At 61.9% G+C, this 21,656-nt stretch overlaps 1 protein-coding gene across 1 annotated transcript; it reads left to right on the top strand.

Annotated features, from left to right (window-relative positions):
* Window positions 1–12,427: 12,427 nt before the first annotated feature.
* Window positions 12,428–21,473, top strand: SLC35D1 (solute carrier family 35 member D1). The gene is made up of 12 exons (XM_030953267.1): window positions 12,428–12,642; window positions 13,034–13,067; window positions 13,146–13,232; window positions 13,548–13,615; window positions 14,222–14,293; window positions 14,833–14,901; window positions 15,155–15,257; window positions 15,733–15,825; window positions 18,010–18,077; window positions 18,430–18,508; window positions 18,672–18,754; window positions 19,397–21,473. Exons 1-12 carry the CDS (start codon window positions 12,428–12,430, stop codon window positions 19,503–19,505), a joined length of 1,080 nt encoding a protein of 359 aa, XP_030809127.1. The 3' UTR covers window positions 19,506–21,473.
* The last annotated feature ends 183 nt before the right edge of the window (window positions 21,474–21,656 follow it).

The following is a 21,656-nucleotide window of genomic DNA, read 5'->3' on the forward strand; positions in this document are numbered from 1 at the left end:
GGCAGGGGCTGCAGGAGCAGCATGGCACCCTTTGCTTTGCCAGCCAACACGGGCAGGGCAAACTTAAAAATGAGTTTGTTGCTGCAGCCTTAGGAGATTGAGATTCCAGAGCCTGAAGGGGCTCCAGGAGAGCTGGAGAGGGACTGGGGACAAGGGATGGAGGGACAGCACACAGGGAATGGCTCCCAGTGCCAGAGGGCAGGGCTGGATGGGAGATTGGGAATTGGGAATTGTTCCTGGGAGGGTGGGGAGGGGCTGGGATGGAATTCCCAGAGCAGCTGTGGCTGCCCCTGGATCCCTGGCAGTGCCCAAGGCCAGGCTGGGAGCACCTGGGACAGAGGGAGGTGTCCCTGCCATGGGACAATGAAATGAGCTGGGCTTTAAGTCTCTCTCAACCCAAACCACTCCACAATTCCATGATTCCATCCAGCTGGGGAGCACCTCTGGGGGACCTGTCTGGAGGGCTCTGTGCCCCCGGTGGAGTGGCCAGAGCCGTGCCAGGGCTCTCCCGGTGCCCAGTCCAGCGTTTCCCTGCAATCCGAGCAGGATCGGTCCCGGCGGTGCCCCCGTACCTTCCGGAGCTGCCGCCCAGTTCAGGGGGATGCTGGCGGGGCTGGAGGCGCCCTTGGCGTTGCGGGCGGTGACGAGGAGGCTGCGGGCTGCGGGCGGCACCAGCACGGCGCACTCGGTGCGCGGGGTGAGGCACAGCGGCCCCAGCGCTCCCGCGGAGCTCTCCGCGCTCACGGCGTAGCCCAGGATCCTCCCGCGGGCATCCCGCGCTGCCAGCGGCTGCGGGGGCACAGCGGCCGGGAGCGGGGTCTGAGCCCACACCCGGCCGGGATCGGGGGTCTGAGCCCACACCCGGCCGGGAGCGGGGTCTGAGCCCACACCCGGCCGGGATCGGGGGTCTGAGCCCACGCCCGGCCGGGATCGGGGGGTCTGAGCCCACACCCGGCCGGGACAGCCCTGCCCGGCTGGGGACACCTTTACAGGGACGGGGCTGTGCCTCCGAGCCGGGCTGGCCCTGTCCTGCCGTCCCCGCGGCCCGAGGGCGGCACCGGCGCTGCGCGGGGAGGAGCGGCGGAGCCAAACCCGCCCCGAACCCTTACCTTGATCAACACCGTCACCTCGTGGCTGCCGTTCGGCAGGGACCGGCCCAGGCGCCGCCACACGGCGGGAGCGGCGGCGGGGGCTGCGGAGAAGCGGGGACACCGTGAGTGACACACCGGGGGGGACACCGAGGGGACAGCGTGACAGACACCGTGACACACCGGAGGGGACCCAGCGAGTGACATCGTGACACGCTGGGGGTGACACCGAGGGACACAATGACCCACCGCGGGGGACACAGTGACACACCGGAGGGCATCCCGAGGGGACACCGTGACACACCGGGGGTGACACCGTGACAGACCAGAGGGTACACCGGGAGTGACACCGTGACACCCCGAGGGGACACCGTGACACACCGGGGGTGACACCGAGGGGACACCGTGACACACCGGAGGGCACCCGGGGCCCCCACCCACCCGCAGCCCCTCCCGACCCGCTGGCAGAGGAGCGGAGCGGACGGAGAGCAGCGGCGGGCGCTGTTTTTGGGGTGAGCCCTCCCCGTTCCCCGCGGGCACCGGCGCGGGAGGGCAGCGCTGCCCGGGATGGCCGAGCCGGCCGTGCCAGGCTCGTGCCAAAGCCAGCAGCTGGCACGGATGGGCGGAGCTGGCTCAGGGGGACTGCGATTTGTCGCGACACCTCGGCTGATGTGATTTTTCCACCCAGGGCAGCAAGCGAGGCACTGAGGACGGTGGGGAAAGCCCTCCGAGAACATCCAGCCCAGCCATCCCCAGCGCTGCCAAGGCCACCACTGCCCCAAGTGCCACCTCCACAGGGCTTTGAACCCCCCCAGGGTGGGGACAGCTGTGCCAGGGCTGGCAAATGCCACGGGCGGCTGTCACCGGCGCTGAGCCCACCTGCCTCGGGGGTGCGGTACACGAAGGGCGGGCTCCAGGCGCTCCAGGGGCTGCGGGCGCTGCCGAGCCGGCACCGGGCCTGGAACACGAACTCGGTGTCGCTCTGCAGCTCGTGCTGCCAGCGGGGACCCTCGGGTGGCACCTTGTCACACAGCCCCACCTGCCAGGGAAGCGGGGCGCTGCGGGTGACACGTTTTACAGGGGCAGCGGGACACAGCGGGTCCCCGCCGCCACCGCCACTCCCTGGGATGGGCAGGACCCGCCCTGTCCCCTCCGGTGCCACCTGCGGGGCACAGCCAGGGCCCCCGGCCACACCGGGAGTGCCAGCACGGAGATTTTGGGGCTCCTGTGGCAGCGGGGGTCCAGGCTCAGCCCCAGCAGCACTCAGGGAGTCTCCATCCCTGCCCCTGTGTGGGTTTGGGGTTTTTTTGTCTGGGGTGTGCTCTGGGCATCCCCCAGGATTTTGTGCCTTGTCCTTGCAAAGTGGAACGCTGGGAAATATTTGGAATTCCGTCTTTCTGCTCAGAAAGCTGAGCTAACCCTGCCCACCAGGCCATCTGCTGTCCCTCCTAGGTGGCATCATGTCTGCTGTCCCCAGAGTGGGGGGACACTCCCTGCGGCCGGGGGTGCCCGTTTGGCCACACCAGAGCACAGGGGTGAGTCTGGGATGGCCCCAAATATTCCCATTGCCCGCGGGGTCTCCAGCAGGAGCAGGACTGGCAGCTCTTCCCCGGGTGGGTGAGGGGGTTTGGGGTCTCACGTGCCACGTCGGGGTCCCCCTGGCCCTGTGCCTCTCCTGGCAGTACACGTCCCTCAGCCGGGTGCGGCTCCTCCAGCGCGTGGTGGTGCGGGCAGGGGACGTGTCCGTGGTCTCGGCGCCCACGGGCACAGGTAAGCGGGCACCACTGCGGGCACAGGGGGGAACGGCGGGCTGGGGACTGTCCCTGTGCTCAGGGGCATCCCCAGAGTGACACGGCAGGGCAGGGAGGCCAGGCAGGGCCCCAGCACGCCTTGCTGCTCACAGGGGGACAGAGGGAGGGAGGGATGGATGGATGGATGAGGGACAGATGGAGGGAGGGATGGACAGATGGATGGATGTGGAGGGGTAATGGAGGGATGGAAGGATCAATGGCGGGATGGACAGACAGACAGATGGAGGGAAGGATGGATGGATGGATAATAGATGGAGACATTGATGGACAGATGGATGGATGGATGTGGAGGGATAATGGAGGGATGGAAGGATCAATGGATAGATGATGGATGGATGGATGATAGATGGAGACATGGTTAGACAGATGGATGGATGGACGGATGTGGAGGGATAATGGAGGGATAGAAGGATCAACACAGTGAGGGATGGATGGAGAAATGGACAGAAGGATGGATGGATGGCTGATAGATGGACAGATGGATGGATAGATAGATGGAGCCATGGACAGACAGACGGCCGGCCGTACCGAGCTCCCGCAGGCTGAGGTGCCGAGGGGCCGAGCGCGCAGTGCCCAGCGCGTTGCTGGCCTGCACCCACACCCAGTACTGGCTGCTGTTGTTGTTCAGCTCCCTCAGCAGCACAGGTGAGTCTGCAGGGAAGGTCTTTTCTTCTTCATCATCCTCATCATCCTCATCCTGAGCCACCACCCTGGAAGAAGAAGGCAGCCCCGTCAGTGTCCATTCCAGCACCACAGCCCCGCTGGTACAGCCACCCCGGCTCCTTGGGCATCACAGCTTGTGACCAGGGCATGGCCACTCCCAAACCTGGCATTTGTCACCCCGAAAAGAAGCTGGGAATTCATTCCTTTCCCTGACACTGCTGCTGGGGATTTGTATTTTCACAGGGGGAAGGGAACTCCTTCCTTCCTTTTTGGCTACACGATTCAGTTTGATCCCAGATTCAGGCAGGAGCTTTGTCCCTGCTCCTCACGAATCTTCCATGTGATGGGATTTAATGTCCTTAAAATGGAGTCAGGAGAACTGACAGCCTGCCAGGCTGGGGCCATGGGGACCAGCCATGGTGTCCTGGGATGGGTGTGACATGCCAGGTGGGGACCTTGGTGGCAGGGAGCATCCCGGGGTGGGGCTGTGGCACACCGTGAAGCAGCCAGCACCTCTGCTCCAGCTTCCAGCTGGGCTTTGGGTTTGGGCTTTGGGCAGCGTTGGGGTCACCCTCTCTTTACCCCGGAGGGAGCCCCAGCAGCTGGAAGCTGCAGTTTCCCGGGGCAGGGCACGGCGGGATGTGAGCCAGGGCGCTGCGGTGGGGCGTGCGGCTCTGGGGCAGGAGGTGACAAAACGTGAGCTGAAGGAAGTGGAACTGGGGCACGGCAGCGCCGCTGCCACCGGGGGCTGTCACTGGGGCTGTCCCCAGCGCTGCCAGCCCCGCGGTCTCACCTGCGCAGGTGGAGGCTGTGCCGGGTGGGCAGGTGCGTGCTCCGGCCCGGCTCCCAGCGGCACCGCAGCCGCTCCGAGCCCTCGGCGATGGCGCAGCTCAGGTTGCCCGGCGGGTCCGGGGGGTCTGCGGGGCGAGCCCGAGTGAGGCACGGCCCCCCCGGCAGAGCCAGCCCGGCTCGGGGGGACACGGGGCACTCACAGCCCGGCCCTGGGGGGACACGGGGCACTCACAGCCCGGCTCTGGGGGGACACGGGGCACTCACAGCCCGGCCCTGGGGGGACACGGGGCACTCACAGCCCGGCCCTGGGGGACACGGGGCACTCACAGCCGGGGCCCTGGGGGACACGGGGCACTCACAGCCCGGCCCTGGGGGGACACGGGGCACTCACAGCCCGGCCCGGGGGGACACGGGGCACTCACAGCCCGGCTCGGGGGACGGGGCCTCACGCCCGGCCCGGGGGGGACACGGGGCACTCACAGCCCGGCCCTGGGGGGACACGGGGCACTCACAGCCCGGCCCTGGGGGACACGGGGCACTCACAGCCCGGCCCTGGGGGGACACGGGGCACTCACAGCCCGGCTCGGGGGGTACGCGGGGGACACGGGGCACTCACAGCCCGGCCCTGGGGGGACACGGGGCACTCACAGCCCGGCTCGGGGGCTCTGGAGGACACGGGGCACTCACAGCCCGGCCCTGGGGGACACGGGGCACTCACAGCCCGGCCCTGGGGGGACACGGGGCACTCACAGCCCGGCCCTGGGGGACACGGGGCACTCACAGCCCGGCCCTGGGGGGACACGGGGCACTCACAGCCCGGATCGGGGGGACACGGGGCACTCACAGCCCGGCCCTGGGGGGACACGGGGCACTCACAGCCCGCCCGGAGCTCGGTGCCGCACACCAGGCGGTGCCTCTGGGCGCAGCGGGAAAAGCAGGTGACGGTGGCGAAGGGCAGCTGGAAGCGGCGCAGGTGGAGCCGCACGGCGCCCCCGGGCAGCGCCAGCGGGGAGCCCTCGGCGAGGCTGTAGTTGAGGAGGATGAGGAGCTGCCCTGGCGAGGGGCAGCCCAGCCAGGACTCGCAGCCGATGGAGATGTCGGAGCCCAGCCGCACCACGGGCCCGGGCTCGATCCAGACGCGCCCCTTGCACTCCAAGTTCGCGGCACCTGTGCCAAAGCGGGTGGGCTGTCCCGGGACTGTCCCGGGGCTATCCCGGGGCTGCAGGGCGCGGCACGGAGCGGATCCCCTCCCTGGGATGCCCTGCAGCCGGGGGATTACAGCCCGCCCTGCTCACCTTCAGCCCCGTGGGATGCAGGTAAACCGAGGCACGAGTGATGCCGGGGAGAAATTGTCCCCCTGAGGGTGGGCGGGGTGTCCAGAGCAGCTGTGGCTGCCCCCGGAGCCCTGGCAAAGCCCGGAGGACAGGGCTGGGAGCGCTCTGTCCCTGCTCCAGGTCCCTCCCAGCCCAAGCGGGCCGGGGCTGGGCTGAGCCCCCGCCGCCCCCGCAGCAGCGCCCCGGCCCCGCTGACTCATCCCGGCAGAGCAGAAACGGCCCCGTTCCGCCGGTTTCACCCATTTCGGGGCTGCTCTAATGTTTAAATGAGTGCAGGGAAATAACCTGCGCTCGGAGAGCTCTGATCGCCAAGATTAGCGCGGCGGGGGCGCTGCCCTTCCCTATCAGATGAAGCTGTGCAGCAGCGCCGGCTCTCGGCGCTATCGGCTCCATCTGCCCTTCCTGGAAAGGGCAGGGCTGAGCCCCGGGGCTGCAGGGGCAGAGCTCGGCACGGGGGCTGCGGGGCCCTGGGAATGTCCCCGGGAATGGCCCTGGGGGCTCGGGAATGTCCCCGCTCCAAGGAGGGAAGGGGAAGGAGCTCAGGGCACGGGACCTCCTGCAATGCTCCCCTCAAACCCCACAAGGCTGGAATTGTCCCGTTCCCAGCCCAAACCCCCCGCGGGCCCAGGGCGCTGCTCGGGGGCCATCCCGGTGGCTCTGTCGCCGCCACTCACCTGGGCACAGGCAGCAGAGCAGGACGGGCAGCACCAAAGCCTGGCCGGCCCCCGCCATGGGCTGCGCTGCGGCATCGCCTGGGGGGCCAAAAACCAAGGAGAGAACAACCCAACCATCCTGCTGGGAGGATGTGGGATCGGGACAAGGAGAGCTGAGCAGCCCGGCCTCGGAGAAGGTGGGACCGGGGCAGGGGGGGCTCCCCTCTGCCCAGAGCCCCCCGGGTGCTGCCTGCGGGGCTGGGCTGCCACGGGCACGGCAGGGATGGGGATGCTCTGGAATGAGCCCCCCGAGGGTCGGGAGCAGCTGGAAGTGTGGAAGGGCTGGGGGAGCTGCTCAGCCTGGAGAGCAGGGGCTCAAGGGGGGCAGATCCTTGGGGATGGATGTCTGGGGGGAGTAAAGGGGAGCGAGGCAAACTCCTCTCGGGTGGCCCAGGGGCAGGACGGGAGACAATGGGGTCAGGAAATTAGGAAATTCCAATTCAACATAAAAAAAAAAAAAGCTCATTAAATGTCGGAGCGGGGCTGCTGCCCTGAGGGCTTTTGTCCTGCAGCCTCCATCCCTGGGGCCGCTCAGACACGCTTTTATGGGGTAGAAACTCCCTGTTTCTGTAACACCTTTCCCACAGGTCCTGCCCAGGCTGAGCCAGGCTCTTCCCAGCAGTGAACCCCTTGAGACAGCCCCAAAATCCCGGGCCAGGCTTCCCACCCTTCCCACCATTGCTCAGATTTTCCCCTGCTCCCTTTGCCTCCCTCCACAGCCTCTTTGGGAGAATTCTCACAGGCCAGGAGAGGCAATCCCAGCCCCAGCAGCCTCGTGGGGCTTGGATGTGGGGTGGAAGCAGCACCCAGGGCACAGTCTGGTGAGGAGCAGGGAGATGCAGCTCCCGGGGGGAAATTGCTCCTTTCCAAGAAAAGGATCCCCCTGGAGCTGGGGTGGCTCCAGCGCCCCCCAGGCCCCTCTGGGGTCACAGAGCAGACCCCAAAGCAGCCCTGCCACCCCCACTCTCCTGCCTGGGCTGAGCATCCAGCCGAGCCCAGGCTCCCTCATCTCCCTTCCCCATGCAATACCTGCTGTCAGCAATGGCAAGTTTCCCTGGAGGGAGGCCAGAGTCCTCAGTAAAAGCTTCAAAATGCTGTTTTCCAGCCCAAACCAGGCCAGCAGCAGCAGCAGCGAGTGCTCTGATGCTCCTCGTGCGGGGCGAGGTGACCTGGTTTGGTTTTGGGGCTGATCAAGCATCCACCGTGGGTGAGTCAAACCTCAAGTGCCTCCCTATTACCTGACCTACAAAGAGAGGCTGTCGGTTCCACGAGCCTCCTGCAAACCAGGGCAAGTGAAAAAATGCAGTTGGGGTCCTGTGAGAAGAGCTGGGAACTCTAAACGTGCGCAGCTCTGCCTCCTCTGGAATCACCTTTGTGTTTTTGTTCCAGTTTAGAGGCGTTTGCAGACTCGGAGCCAAAGGAGCGAGGCCATTTGGAGATGCTGGGCTTTGAGCTGCTCCCTGGTGATGCCTCCCGGTGCATTAGGGCTGAGGAAATGGGAATTCAGCAGGAAGGGAGAAGCTGCTCCACGGTGCCAACCCAAACCCCACAATCCCCGGGGGCTGTGCCAGGGGGGACAAACGCGGGAGCAGCGGGTGAGGAGCAGCAGCTGGGACATTTTGGGGTGAAATGCAGGGGCTGGGGGCTGGGCAAAGCAGGGAATGCTTACCTTGGCTGTGCTCAGGGCATGTGGCTCCACCGGGAGCTGCAGCAGCCGCGCGGGGAGCGCAGAGCAGCCGAGTTCCCCTCCCGGCCTGAGTCAGCCCTTGGGAAAACCCAGCGTCCCCTCGAGGGGAAGGGGAGGGGGCTCCTCGGCGTCCCGGCCGGGCTTGGGCTCAGCCTGGTGGAGCTGAGCCCATCCCCAGGGGTTGTCCTGGTCTCCTCGGGAGCACGGCAGAGTCCTGGCTGCTGTCAGGGAAAGAACTTCTCCTGCCGATCCCAGAGGTGCGCGATGAAAACTCCTTAAGGAACGGGGAGGGTTTCACCAGCACTGAGTGTCCCCCCTCGGTGCTCGTGCTGTCCCCGGCTGTGGCAGGCAGCGCATTCCCAGCGCTGGGAGGTCCCGGGGGTGCTCCAGGGATGCTCCAGGGATGCTCCAGGGATGCTCCAGGGATGCTCCGGGGCTCTGCAGCCCCGGCTCCCTCCGCCGCTCCCGCAGCCCGGCCGGCAGAGCCCGGCGCTCCCTCCCCCCGCTCCTCTTCAAGAGTTAAACCTCAAAAACAGTGTTAACCTCATTAGACACTGCAACCACAGGAAACCCCGCACTGCTCCCGCCTCCGCCTCGGGGAGGAAACGTTGGGGAACAGAATTCACCCCCCGGGGAAGGCACAGCCTCCGCTGCCAGCAAGCCCCGGCTGCGCCGGGCTTTGCCTGATCCGCGGGGATTTTTTGTGGAAGGGAGAGCTGGCACCTCGCTGGGTGGTGTGGTTATGTAAGGTATTTAATGTATATAATATATATAATGTGTGCCATGCGCCCGTGTGGCGGCAGGAACGCTGGGTTTGGGTGGTTACACACACCTCGAGCAGGACGGGGGGGTTCAGGTTTAGTGGGAATTTCAGCTTTGGGGTGTCCTGGGAGCGCTCAGGGCCCGGGGCACAGCGTGCACGTCTGGAGCCAGCTCGTCTCGTCTGGGGGAGGACGAGCACATCTGGGGCCAGGTGGCACATCTGGAGCTGCACAGTGCGGGGGGATGTGGGGCTGTCCCAGGATAGGTGAGAGCTGCGGTTGCTGCATTTCCCAGCCCCATCTCCCGCTGCCCTCTGCCTGACGTGTCCTTCTCCCCTCCTGAGCACCGGGGCTGCAGCTCAGAGCTCCCTGGGCAGCGGGGCCAGCCTCACACCCGGCTCTTCCCGCAGATTCCTCCTTCCCCTGCTCAGGAGTCTCAGCTGCTGCCGCCTCCCCCTGAGGCAGCTCCACCGCCCCCACTTTCCAACCCGCTCGTGTCAGGGGCTCTCTGTGCTTTGCTCAGGTGTTCCTTAGGGCCTGATGCAAACTGAGGCAGGGTCAGGCTGGGTTTAGGGAGAAACTCCTCCCTGGGAGGCTGGGGAGGCCCAGAGCAGCTGTGGCTGCCCCTGCATCCCTGTCCAGGGCCAGCCTGGGAGAGTGCGAGGTGGAACAAGGTGAGGTTTGTGCTCCCTAAACCATTCCAGGAGTGCGTGATCCTCTGTCCAGAGGTGGGAACGCCTTTCAGCATTCTGGTGCCTGCAGAGGGTCCCTCCCGAGGCTGGCACGGCCCCGCAGCCCCTCCCAGCACAGCCTGGGGATGGTGCCTGGGGATGGTGCCTTGGGATGGTGCCTTGGGATGGTGTTTTGGGATGGTGCCTGGGGATGGTGCTTTGGGATGGTGCCTTGGGATGGTGTTTTGGGATGGTGCCTTGGGATGGTGCCTTGGGATGGTGTTTTGGGATGGTGTTTTGGGATGGTGTTTTGGGATGGTGCCTTGGGATGGTGCCTTGGGATGGTGCCTTGGGATGGTGCTTTGGGATCCAGCCTGGCCCGGGGCCGGGCTCAGCCCCCCCAGCAGCCCCCAGGTTTTGGGGGCGCCGCTCCCGGGCCCCGGCCCCGCTCCCGGGGCTGTGCCGGGCTTTCCCCGCACCGCCGATGGCATCAGCCCTGCACTTCCCCTGCCCTGCCCTGTCACTGTCACTGTCACCGCTGCTGCCACCACCCCCTGCCCTGCCCGGGCCGTGCCCGCAGCCCCGCGGGGTGGCAGGGAGATGCAAACATCATTAATGGATCGATGGAACGTTTGTTATCCTCGGCGGGCGCGCTCGGGCACAGCAAGGAAAGGTCGGGACGGACGCGGCTCTGCTGCCCAGAGCGGAGCTCTTGTGTCACCCCCAGCGCCGGGGGACACAGATGGGCCACAGGCTCGAACCCTTCTCGCCCTGCTGGCAGCTGCGAGGGGACGCTCGGATATTTGATCCTAAAGCTGCCGCGGTGGCACCTGAGCCCGGGCTGAGGACACGGTCCCTTCAGGGATCTCCTGTCCCCTCGGGGGCTCCCCTGTCCCCGCGGTGGGACGGGGACACGCCAGAGGGACAGCAATGAGCGCTGCTGGCCTCAGCCCCGCTGGCACGGCGCTCCGGGCGGGATTAGGTTCCTCTCCGCGCTGGAGCGGCCGCTGTTCCCAAGCCCCGGGCCGGCCGGGCTCGCTGCAGGAACAAGGAAGGTGATGCCAATGTCAAAGCTGTGATTTTTGGCCGGGGTAAAAGGGCACCCGAGATATGGGGAGGTTGCTCCCGGAATTTAAAGTCGGTTTGTCCTTCCTGCGAGCTGTGCCAGGGAGCAGCCCCTGCTCCTTGCAGCAGCACGGAGTGAACCAGCCGGGCAAAGGAGAGCTGGGGCAGGGGCCAGCCCAGCGTGCCGGGGCGAGCAGAGCTCTGCCCCGGGGCCACCGAGCCCCCCTTCCCTGCCGAGCCTGCAGGCCCTGGCTGTGCCCAGGCAGGCCCTGGCAGCGGCAAAATGGGGAATAACCCTTCCCAAAAGGGGCTGTAAACACCGCCCTGGCCACGGGCAGTGAATGTCCCGCTGCTGCCTTCCCTCCTCGCTCCGGAAGTGACCCCCAAGCCAGCCCCGGAGGGGTTTAAAGCCGTGTGGATGCACAGGGGATGGGGGCGGCCTTGGCGGTGCTGGAGCGGTTGGGCTGGATGGGCTTTGAGGGCTTTTCCAGCCCAAACGATCCGAGGTTTTATGGAATTGCTGCTCTTTCCAGGCTGAGCCGATCCCTCATCCCCGTGCCCGGCCCCATTCCCCCCGCACCCCCGAGCGGCTCTCCCGAGGCTGCAGCTTTGTCCCCCCACCCGGGTCCTGTCCCCTCGGGGGCTCCGGGACACTGCGGGGACGGACCTGTGCCCAGGAGGGATGGGGCTGACAGGAAGGGATTCCCGCAGTGCCACCGCGGTGTGCGTGTCACCGCCGTCCCCCAGCCCTCAATCTGCTCACTGTGTCCCGCAGGGCGGAGGTGGTTTTGTGCTCCAAGCCTCCTTGTTTTGGGATTTTTCCACTTGGCAGAGCATAGCCCGGAGGGGAAGATTTAATCTCTGAAAGGGAAGGGCCGGTGCCAAAATCCTGCGTGCGGGGTCAGCCGAGGGCAGCACGGGGCAGGGCGCAGGGCCCCGGGGCCGCCGTGCCAGGGACAGCGATGCCAGCGCGGCTCTGCCCCCGGCTCTGCCCCGGGGAGGGCGCAGGGGGCCCTGTCCCCTGCCCGCACGGGGGACTCGCGTTTGGTGTCCCCTTGTCCCTGCAGTGTCCCCGGGCAGTGCCGCCCTGTGTGACCTCACCCAGCCCCCTTCCCCTGCTCATGCCCCCCACGCCAGGCCCGGGGGTTCCCCTCACCGATGCTGCCCACCCCAAAGCCCCGAGCGATGCCCCCCTTGCTGCGCCCCAAACCAGCCCCTGTCCCACCCCACCAATGCCCCCAGACCAGCCCCTGTCCCACCCCACCAATGCCCCCAAACCAGCCCCTGTCCCATGCCCACCAATGCCCCCAAACCAGCCCCTGTCCCATGCCCACCCCTCCCCGCAGTGTCCCCAGCCATTCCCCGTGCTCTGCCCACCCCTGGCAGAATCCCCCTGTCCCAACCCCCCCGTTCTATCCCAGCCCCCGTCACATCCTCCCCCTGTCAATGTCCCCATCCCAGCCCCCTGGGCGATGTCCCCCCACAACTACACCCCGTGCAATGTCCCTACATCACTGTCCCCATCCCAGCCCCGCTGTGTGATGTGCCCCACCCCGTCCCCCAATCCCTGTGCAATGCTCCCATCCCTGTCCCCCCTGTACCATGTCCCTATCCCTGTCCCCTGTGCCATGTCCTTATCCCTCTCCCCCCCCCCCCCCCCCCCTGTCCCTATCCCTGTCCCCATCTCCCCATCCCCCCCCCCCTCCCCTGTCCCCATCCCTGTGCCCATCCCCACCCCGGTGCCATGTCCCCCTCCCTGCCCCGTGTCCCAGGCCCCTCCCCGCTCTGTCCCGGTCCCTCCCCGCGGCTGCGCGCTCCCGCCGCTCCCGCCCCGCCCCAGCCATGTCGGTGCCGCGCAGACGCCTCGGGGCCGCGGCCGGGGGGGGGCCCGAGGGGGCGGCCGAGGGGGGAGCCCCCGCCGGAGCCCCCGCGCCCGGCGATGCGGAGCGGGGCATGGCGGCCCCGCCGCTCTGCCTGCGCCTGCTGGCCGCCGCCTTCTACGGCCTCAGCTCCTTCCTCATCGTCGTCGTCAACAAGAGCGTCCTCACCTCCTACGGGTACGGCCGCGCCGCCGGGACCCCCGCCATCGGGGTACCCCCTGGGATCGGGAATTCCCCCCGATCGTGGACCCCCACCCTGGGATCGGGATACCCCCCCCCCGGGATCGGGAATCCCCCCGGGATCGGCGTGGGACCCCCGCGGGATGGGGATCGGGGGATCGGGACCCCGCCATTCGCTCCGGTCCCTGCGCTCGGGTCCCCCTGTGTCCCCCCCGCCCCGGGTCCTTCCCAGCCCCTGCCCCCCCCCGCTTTGGGGCTGCCGCCCCCCACCCCGTCCTGTCCGCGCCCCGAGCCCGGCTGTCCCCACGCGGTGTCCCCTGGGTGTCCCCATGGGTTTGTGCGGGACCCCCGGTGTGGGACCCCCCTGATCCCCGCTCTCCTCCCGCAGGTTCCCGTCCTCGCTGTGCGTGGGGCTGGGCCAGGTGAGTGGGACCCCGCAGTGTCCCCGCACGCCGTGTTCGGGGCCTCGGGGGCCGTGGGTGACCCCCGCTCTCTTGCAGATGGTGGCCACGGTGGCCGTGCTCTGGGCGGGGAAGGCGCTGCGGGTGGTCAAGTTCCCTGACCTGGACAGACACATCCCCCGGCGGGTGAGACCCTCCCCAGCACCCCAGTCCCTCCTCGGGCACCCGAATCCCCTTCCCAAGCGCCCGGCTCCCCTCCCCGGGCTCCTTTCCCCAGCCCCGGGGTCCCTGTCCCGCCCGGGGCTCTTTGGGATGCCCGTGCCCGTTCCGGGGATCCTGGAGCTCCGGACACGTGTGTGTGTTTCTGTGTGAGTGAGTGTGAGTGTGACTGTGAAGGTTTCCATGGCGGGTGGGAATAATTCCGTTCTATTTTTATCCCCCGAGGCTGCTCGGGGAGCTCCCGGCTCGCTCCCACAGCCTTTCTTTCCCTCTCCTTTCCAGACATTTCCTCTACCTCTCCTGTACTTCGGGAACCAGATCACAGGACTGTTCAGCACAAAGAAACTGAAGTAGGGATGGGTTTCCCGCCCGGGAGGGTTTCGCCGTTCCTCGGGGCTTTCCAGGGGTGCCAGGGAGCCCTGCGGGCCCCGGGGCTGTGGGTGATGGGGCAGGAGCCGCTCGGGGCCCTGCACTTCCCTCCCTCCCTTCCTTCCCTGCCCACGCCGGGATGTGCCACGTGCGTGTTCCCAAATGCTCCCCGTGGGCAGGGAGGGACACGGGGCTGGCGCTTAACCACGGGGTGAGGTCTGGGGGTGTCCCTGGGGTCCCCCATCCCCGCAGGCTCAGATCTAGGGGGGTGTGGGAGCAGTGCCATTCCCACAGGGGAATTCCCCCCTAAGGGCAGGGGCAGGCCAATCCCATATCCCTGCTCTGATCCCATATCCCTAATCTGATCCCATATCCCTGCTCCCATCCCATATCCCTATTCTGATCCTATATCCCTGCTCTGATCCCATAGCCCTGCTCCCATCCCATATCCCTGCTCCCATCCCATATCCCTATCCTGATCTCACATCCCTGCTCGGATCCCATATCCCTGCTCCCATCCCACATCCCTGCTCCGTTTGGGATGCAGGGAAGGGCGCACAGCCCCTCAGCGCTGCCCTTCCCCGCAGCCTGCCCATGTTCACGGTGCTGCGGAGGTTTTCCATCCTGTTCACGATGTTTGCCGAGGGATTCCTGCTCAAGTGAGTGCTGGCACCGGGACGGACACGGGCTCGGCTGGTTCGGGGCTGCCGGGCTGGGTTTGGGGCCAGGCCGGGTTTGGGGCTCTTGGGCCGGGTTTGGCTCCAGGAGGGCAGGAGGAAGGGGCGGGTTTGGAGCTGCCGGATCCATGCCATCCCGGGGAGCCGGCAGAGAGGGATGCGCTGCCCTGGCTCCCCTGTGGGAGGTGCGGGGTGCTGTGCCAGCCCCAGCTCCTGCAGGGACCCCAGAGCCCCTGGGCAGGGCTGGAGCTGCTCCGTGCCCGGCTGAGCCCGCCCTGCCCTGCCCCAGGCAGAGCTGCAGCTCCTCCAGGCTCAGTTCTGTATCTTCTAAAGAATCACAGAGATAATTGTCTAAAACATCTTCACTCGCAGCTCCTGCAGGGGTCAGTTGGTTTCAGGCTGGTTTGGGGTGGTTTTGGGGTTTTCCCACTTTCCTCAGGAAGAAAAGCTGCTCGCTGCTCCGAGTGTTGCCGAGGCCTGAGCAGTGGCTGACGCCGTGTCCTGCTGCCTCTGTTTTCCAGGAAGAAGTTTTCCTGGAGCATTCAGATGACAGTATTTGCCATGATCTTTGGTGCATTTGTGGCTGCCAGGTGAGCTGTCCCCATTCCCGTATCCAGTGGAGTTCCCTGGAGTGTCCCAGGAACAGAGGGATTCCACACTGACGTTCCCCCCTGCCAGACGTGCTCTCCAGTAGGAAAGAATGTTTTCCTGACCCAAATCCCACCCCCTCCTCCCATGATGAACTTTTCCTCACAACTTGCTGGCTCCGGAGAAGGTGGAAGGAACCTTGCAGGCGCTGTCCCTGCGCAGCCAGAGCTGTAACTCCTGATTTCCCCCTCCCAGTGCTGACTTGGCATTCGACCTGGAGGGATACATTTTTATCCTCATCAACGACGCCTTAACAGCTGCAAACGGTGCCTACGTGAAACAGAAGCTGGATTCCAAGGTGGGATGAGCTCGGGACGTTGGGATTTTGGTTTCTGTGAGGGCAGAGGGGGCAGGCTCAGCCATCCCATTCCCAAAATCTGTCCAGAGCTGGAGAGGGGCTGGGGACAAGGACAGAGGGACAGGACACAGGGAATGGCTATAGGTGAAAGAAGGTAGATTGAGATATTGGGATATTGGGAAGGAATTCCTGGCTGGGATGGAATTCCCAGAGCAGCTGGGGCTGCCCCGGGATCCCTGGCAGTGCCCAAGGCCGGGCTGGATCCCTGGGATGGTGGAAGGTCCCTGCCCTTGGGACTGGATGAGCTTTAAGGTCCCTCCCAACCCAAACCAGGTGGAATTCCATGAGATACGAGAATTCCCACCCTCCATCTCCTCTGTCTGGAGCAATCCCGCCTGGATTCAGCTCCAGGCCCAGCGGCAGTGTGGGCAGGAGTTTCTGTTCCCACTCCCAGCCTGGGTGTTTCCCTTTGCAGGAGCTGGGCAAGTACGGCCTGCTCTACTACAATGCACTGTTCATGATCCTGCCCACCCTGGCCATTGCCTACATCACTGGAGATGCACAGAAGGTAGGACAGCCATCCCAAAACCCGTCCCAAAACCCATCCCAAAGTCCATGGGCTCTGTGGCACACTGTCACGTGGAGCAGCTGGGCAAGGGGGTGCCCCAAAACCAGCCCAGCAGAGAGGAGCCACAGCTTCTGCGTTGGACTCAAACCCACAGAGTTGCTCCATTCAGGCATTTTTGTAATGCCTGAGGAATGGGGAAGTGGAGAGCAAGGAGAAAACCCAAATATTATTTAAAGAAGCTGAGTAATTTTAGAATCAATGAGTTTCTTCAAACTTTTTTTTTTTCCTGTCCTCCTCCTCCTCTTGCTGGGGCAGTTTTGTGGAGCTGCTGTGTGGGTTTGCTTTGCTTGTGGTGCCTGTGATCCTGGAGATGATAATAATATTAATAATACTAATACATAAATAAAATAAAAATGCCAACAATAATAGCAATAATAATGATAATAGCAATAATAATAATAATACCTATAATATATAATATATAATATATATTATAATAAATAAATAAATAATAATAATAAACAACCTATTATATTATATATATAATATATAATGTATACTATATATATTATATATAAATAATAGTAAATAATAATAATAATAATCCTATGGTTCTGAATACATGAAATTATTCTTTATTATTACTATGATTATAATTATTTACCTGTGGTCCTGTATACATGAAATTATTATTATTAGTATTATTATTATTCTTATTATCATCATCATCATTATGATTGTTAATTGTTTTTGTTGTTGCTGCACTCACTGATGTGCAGCTGGCTCTCCTGAGCAACAAATTCCTTTTTCCTGCCTGTTTTTTGGAGATCTCCTCCATGTGCAGGGAATTCAGATAAATTCTCTGCCCCAAAGGCTGGAGGGGGGGACCCTGCCACCCCCTGTGTCCCCCAGCCTGGTGGCTTTGTCCTCGTTAGGAGCTTAAAGCCCGGGGATAATGAGCTGGGCTCAGCAGGGGTGGCAGGAGGGGTGAAGGTGGCTCAGCCCCGCCCTCTCCCAGGGCTGGATTTGGGATAAAAGTGCTCATTTAGGAGCAGGAGCTGGGCCTGGGCAGGAAAACGTGGCTGTGAGCAGCCTCTGTTCAGCCCGGGGAGAGAAATGGCTTTTTAAAATTTGCTTTTCCCCTGAATAAACTCCTTTCTGGGCTGCACAAAGATGTGCTGTGTGCCGGGGCTGCTGCCAGGAAACTCCAGCTCCAGGAACCCCCTGGGAAGGGCTGGGGGCCTCTCCTGTGCCTCTGGCTCTGGGAATTCCTGTGGTTGCTCTGGAGGCAGCCCAGGTAGCACATCCTGCTCTGGGCAGGACTCCTGGGAAAAGGGGATGCAGGAGCTGCAGGAGGGGCCCCCCAGGGCTGGAATTCGGTGTTCCTGGGGGAAGGGCATTCCCAGGAGCCCTGGCTGCTCTGGCATTCCCTGCCCAGCTGGGAGGGGGTGAGGGAAGCAGCTCCTGCCCTGTGGCTGGGGCTCCTCTGGTCCCTCTGGGGCAGGTGAGATTCCACCTGGATTTTGGGTGTCTCCAAGGGTGGAGGCTCCCCCAGTTCCCGGGGCAAGCTTTGCCCCTCTCCAAGCACCTGCAGACATCCAGAGGGACCTCCCTGTGTGTCCCTGTGTGTCCCTGGCTCTGGGGTGCTGTCCCTGGGCACCTCGGGCAGAGCCTGGCTCCTGGCTGAGACCCCTGAGTGTCCTCAGGGATGCTCCATCCCTGCAGGACCTTGCTGGCCCCTCTGGACTCTCCATGGCCCTGGATCCAGCCCTCCAGGTGCTCACCAAAGCCCAGAAGCCCAGGGAAAAGCCCTGCCCTGGAATCCAGGCTGCCTCGAGCTGCCCTCAGCAGCATCTCCAGGTCACAGCTCCCTTGGGATGAGAGTTGTGGTTTGCAGGGAGTGAAAGCCAAAATGATCCAATTCTGGGGAGCAGCCAGCTGGGAGATGCCTCTCCTGAGCCCTCTGGCTTGTGACACTCATTCCCTGCCTTTTCCAGAAGGAATGAGCTGAGTGCTGAGGCTGGGGGTGCTGCCAGGGGGATCCCCAGCTTTGGGGTGTCACTCCAGCCTTGGGATGGGGTTGGTTTTTCCCGCTGTGAGGTGACAGCTGATGCTGGGGGGGTTGTTCCTTGTCCTGCTGGGAATTGTGTGCTTGCCAAGGCTCTGAAGGTGCTGTTCCTGCAGGCAGTGGAGTACCAGGGCTGGGCAGACACCTTCTTCCTCGTGCAGTTCACGCTGTCCTGTGTGATGGGGTAAGGATGGGCTGCTGGGCTGGGAGCAGGGAAGGCACCTCCATCCCAGAAACTGGGAATTGTGCTGCCCTGGTGTTATTAAAAACCATCACAAACCCTCAGTGCTGCTAGGGAGACCATTCCTGGGAGCTCTGGTGGGTGGGGATTATCTCCCACCCTCCTCCAGTGCAGGTTTGGCTGAAAAAGTGGGAAAAAAGGATGGGAATGGATCCTGGAATCCTGGAGTGCTTTGGGCTGGGAGGGACCTCAGGCTCCCCTCATTCCCTGAAGGGCAGGGACCCCTTCCCAGGCCAGGGTGGGGGGATGAGGTGGTTCCCAAGGTGCTGTTCCTGATGTTGGCTCTTTTCCACAGGTTTATTCTGATGTATTCCACGGTTCTTTGCACTCAGTACAACTCTGCTCTTACAACTACAATAGTTGGCTGCATTAAGGTGAGTGGCATTCCCTGCTCCCAAAAAAACCCCTCACTTATCTCTTGGGAATTGCATTAACCCCTCGTGTTCCACCCCCTGCATTCCCTTTTCCATAAATTCCCTTTTCCATACAATTCCTGTGTCTCAGGCTGTTTGTTCCTCCCATCTTGTTCCTTTGCAGAATATTTTAATAACCTATATTGGGATGTTTTTTGGAGGAGATTATATTTTTACATGGATGAACTTCATTGGTCTAAATATCAGGTAAGAGCAGAGGTTTATTTATGACTTGTAAGTGAAAACTGGGGTGAAACTGAAACGATTTGACAGATTTCATGGATTTCCCCCCTAAATAAAAAAAAAAAACAAGCCCTTGGATTTGGGTTTTTGTACTTGGTCTTTTTGTGCTTGCGCTTGGGTTTTGTGCTTTATGCTTATGTTTTGTGGGATGTTCCCAAACTTGGTTTGTTTTAAAGCCAGGAGAACCCACAGGGGTATTTTAGCAGGAAAATGGAGTTTTCCCTGAGTTACCAAGCAGAGTCATGGAATTAAGGCAGCAAAGGAAGAATTTTGGGGATTATTCCTTTTGCTTTATTATTTTTGGGGGGGGATTATTTCAATTTCAAGAATTTGGGGATTATTTCTTATTATTCTCATTATTTCTTACTATTCTTATTATTATTTGGGGATTCATCTTATTATTCTTACTATTGGAAAAGTCTCCTTTCTGGGCTGTGCTGTGGGAGTCTCTCCTGTCCTTTGGGGGTGGCACTGATCTGGAATGAAAGCAAGCCCCCGGGTTTGGGAGGAGAGCTGGGAATTCTGCTCTGCCTTTCCCTGGGGGTGTGTTTGAGAGCCCTGAGTTTCCAGGAGCTGCTCCCCACGCGCTCCCCGCGTCTCTCGCAGTATTGCCGGCAGCCTGGTGTACTCCTACATCACCTTCACGGAGGAGCAGCTGAGCAAGGAGCCGGATGCTGGCAGCAAGCTGGACCTGCGGGGGAAGAGCTCGGTGTGAGCGGGGCAGGGCTGCACCGGGGCCGAGCCCGCCTCTCCTGCCGGCCTGATGCGGGCAGGGAGCCCGGGGATGCTCTTGATTTGCACAGCTGAGATTGCTGCCTTCCTTCACAAATCCTTGGCAACGCCCAGCCAGCCTGCACGGGGAAGGAGGAGCCTAATTAAGCCTGATTAACGGGAGGAATTAACGGGTTTCTAATCAAGGCGGGGTTGGCAGTGGAGATGGGCAGGGCAGGGCTGGCAGCTCTGCCCCTGGGGTGTGCCAGGGTGTCCCTGGCTGCATCTGCTCCCTGGATCTGCTGATCCCAGCGGGGTGGGAGGCTGGGGCTGGCCCCGTGCCCAGCCTGCTCCCTCTGGAACACGGCAGTGCCCTGGGAGCTGCTCCTGGGCCGGGCCAAGACCTCCTGGATGAATGTTCACTGCTCTCTGGACTGAATTTTAAGCTGTTTTCTGTTGATTTTCTGTTTGTTTGGTCCATTAACCCACTTTCCAAGCTGGGTTTGCCCTCCTGGCTCTATCAGAGCCCTGCATCCACCTCTGTTTTTCTGAGGCTGGGTGACATTCCCAGCAGGAAGGGTTTTCCTGCCCTGCTGAGCTCTGCAGCCTCCCTTGGATCCAGCCTGGGTTTGGAAAGCTGCTGCCTTACTGGGAACATCACCAGGGAGGAGCTGCTGGGATCACAGGAGAGCCAAGATTGTCCCACCTGGCACAGCACATCAGGGAATCTGCAGGGGCTGCAGCTCCCACCCCTGGAAGAGGCACAAGGACTTAAATCTTCTTTTTTGGCAAGTACAGGGGGCCCCATAATTCTTGTTTTCCATGGAATGAATCACCCTGGGCTTGTGACCCACTAGAAGAATGGGAACTGTAGAACACTGGGCAGTGTTCAGTGATTTTTAAAGGTTGTCTTACCCAACACCTCTTTCCAGGTTGTCTTTTGGTTTTAAAAGAATTGTTTTTAAGCTTGGTTAAAAAACTTTTAGTAAAACAACGTATTTAGAGATTTTTGTACCCTAACAGCTTCTCTAGACACTGACAGTGGGGTTTTTTAGGAGATACTTGTTTAAACTGGAACTGCTGTTGGGCAAAGCTGCATTTGTTGGAGTTTACTGGAAGTTTTTGGATGGGAAGGAGATTTTCTGTGAGGGTGCAGCTCCAGCCTGGTGTGCTGGGGAAGGTGTGGAGCGAATCAGCTGCTGCCTGCTCCAACATCCTGCTCCTGGAGCAATTCCAGAGCCACAATTCCCCTTTTTTTGGTGGGATTTTGTGGTCACTGGAGGGCAGTTGTATGTCCTGGAGCAGCCCCTCTGCACATTCCCCCTTTGAGCACAGTAAAAAAGAAATCCCTGATTATTTTGTCTCCCACAATTCCAGTAAAACCTCGGCTTTGTCCGTGGGAGGGAGGGTCACAAACCCTTCCTGGCGTGGAGAAGCCCCTCAGTCCCAGCCCAGATGGGGCTGCTGGTCCCAGTACTGGTTCTGTCCTGGTTCTGGTTCTGGTCTGGTTCTGTCCTGGTTCCCAGTGCCCAGGTGCCGCTGGGGCTCCTGCCCCTTGCTGCAGCATTCCCAAATCCCAAATCCCTTTTTTCTCCCCCGTGTGCTCCGACTGCGCCGTGCTGAGGTCACAGCCAGCAGGGTGATTCTGCCAGAGCGGTTTTTATGATTTTCTGGTTTTGAATCTACTGGTTAGATTTGCAGTCCTAACAGAGAAGGATTTTTAAAGCTTTTTTTTTGTCCACGCTGGGATCCTGCTGGATCCTAAACACTGGGAAAGCCAAGAATTCCTCTAGCAGTATTTTCTATGCTATTAATTGACTAAAAAACAAATGTTTTCTATAGAGAATCTATTTACAAAATGAGCATTTTAGTGATGAAAACCTGAATGTATGGCAGGCTGTGGATGTGAGGAATGAGAGCAGAAAGGATTTATGTGCCTCTGTATTTTTGTATTTGCTTCCAATAAACCAATGAGCCAAAGCTGCTGCTGCCTCACCCCTCTCTTCCCTGGTGGAGAGGGTGGGATTCTGGGTTTCCAGCTTTGAATATTCCTTGAGAAGGGATTTGGGAAACATTATGGGGAATGAAGGGAACAGCTGGAAGGTGATGCAGAATAATGGGGTTTCAGTGCACAGTAACAGTCACTGCTCTCCCA

This window comes from Camarhynchus parvulus, chromosome 8, assembly GCF_901933205.1.
Source record: "Camarhynchus parvulus chromosome 8, STF_HiC, whole genome shotgun sequence".
Classification (NCBI taxonomy): Eukaryota; Metazoa; Chordata; class Aves; order Passeriformes; family Thraupidae; genus Camarhynchus; species Camarhynchus parvulus.

Coding starts and splice junctions, on each gene's coding strand:
- SLC35D1 (XM_030953267.1), top strand. CDS start 12,428: ATGTCGGTGCCGCGCAGACGCCTCGGGGCCGCGGCCGGGGGGGGGCCC. Junction 14,902..15,154: donor GGTGCATTTGTGGCTGCCAG/GTGAGCTGTCCC, acceptor TCCCCCTCCCAG/TGCTGACTTGGCATTCGACC. Junction 18,078..18,429: donor ACGCTGTCCTGTGTGATGGG/GTAAGGATGGGC, acceptor TCTTTTCCACAG/GTTTATTCTGATGTATTCCA.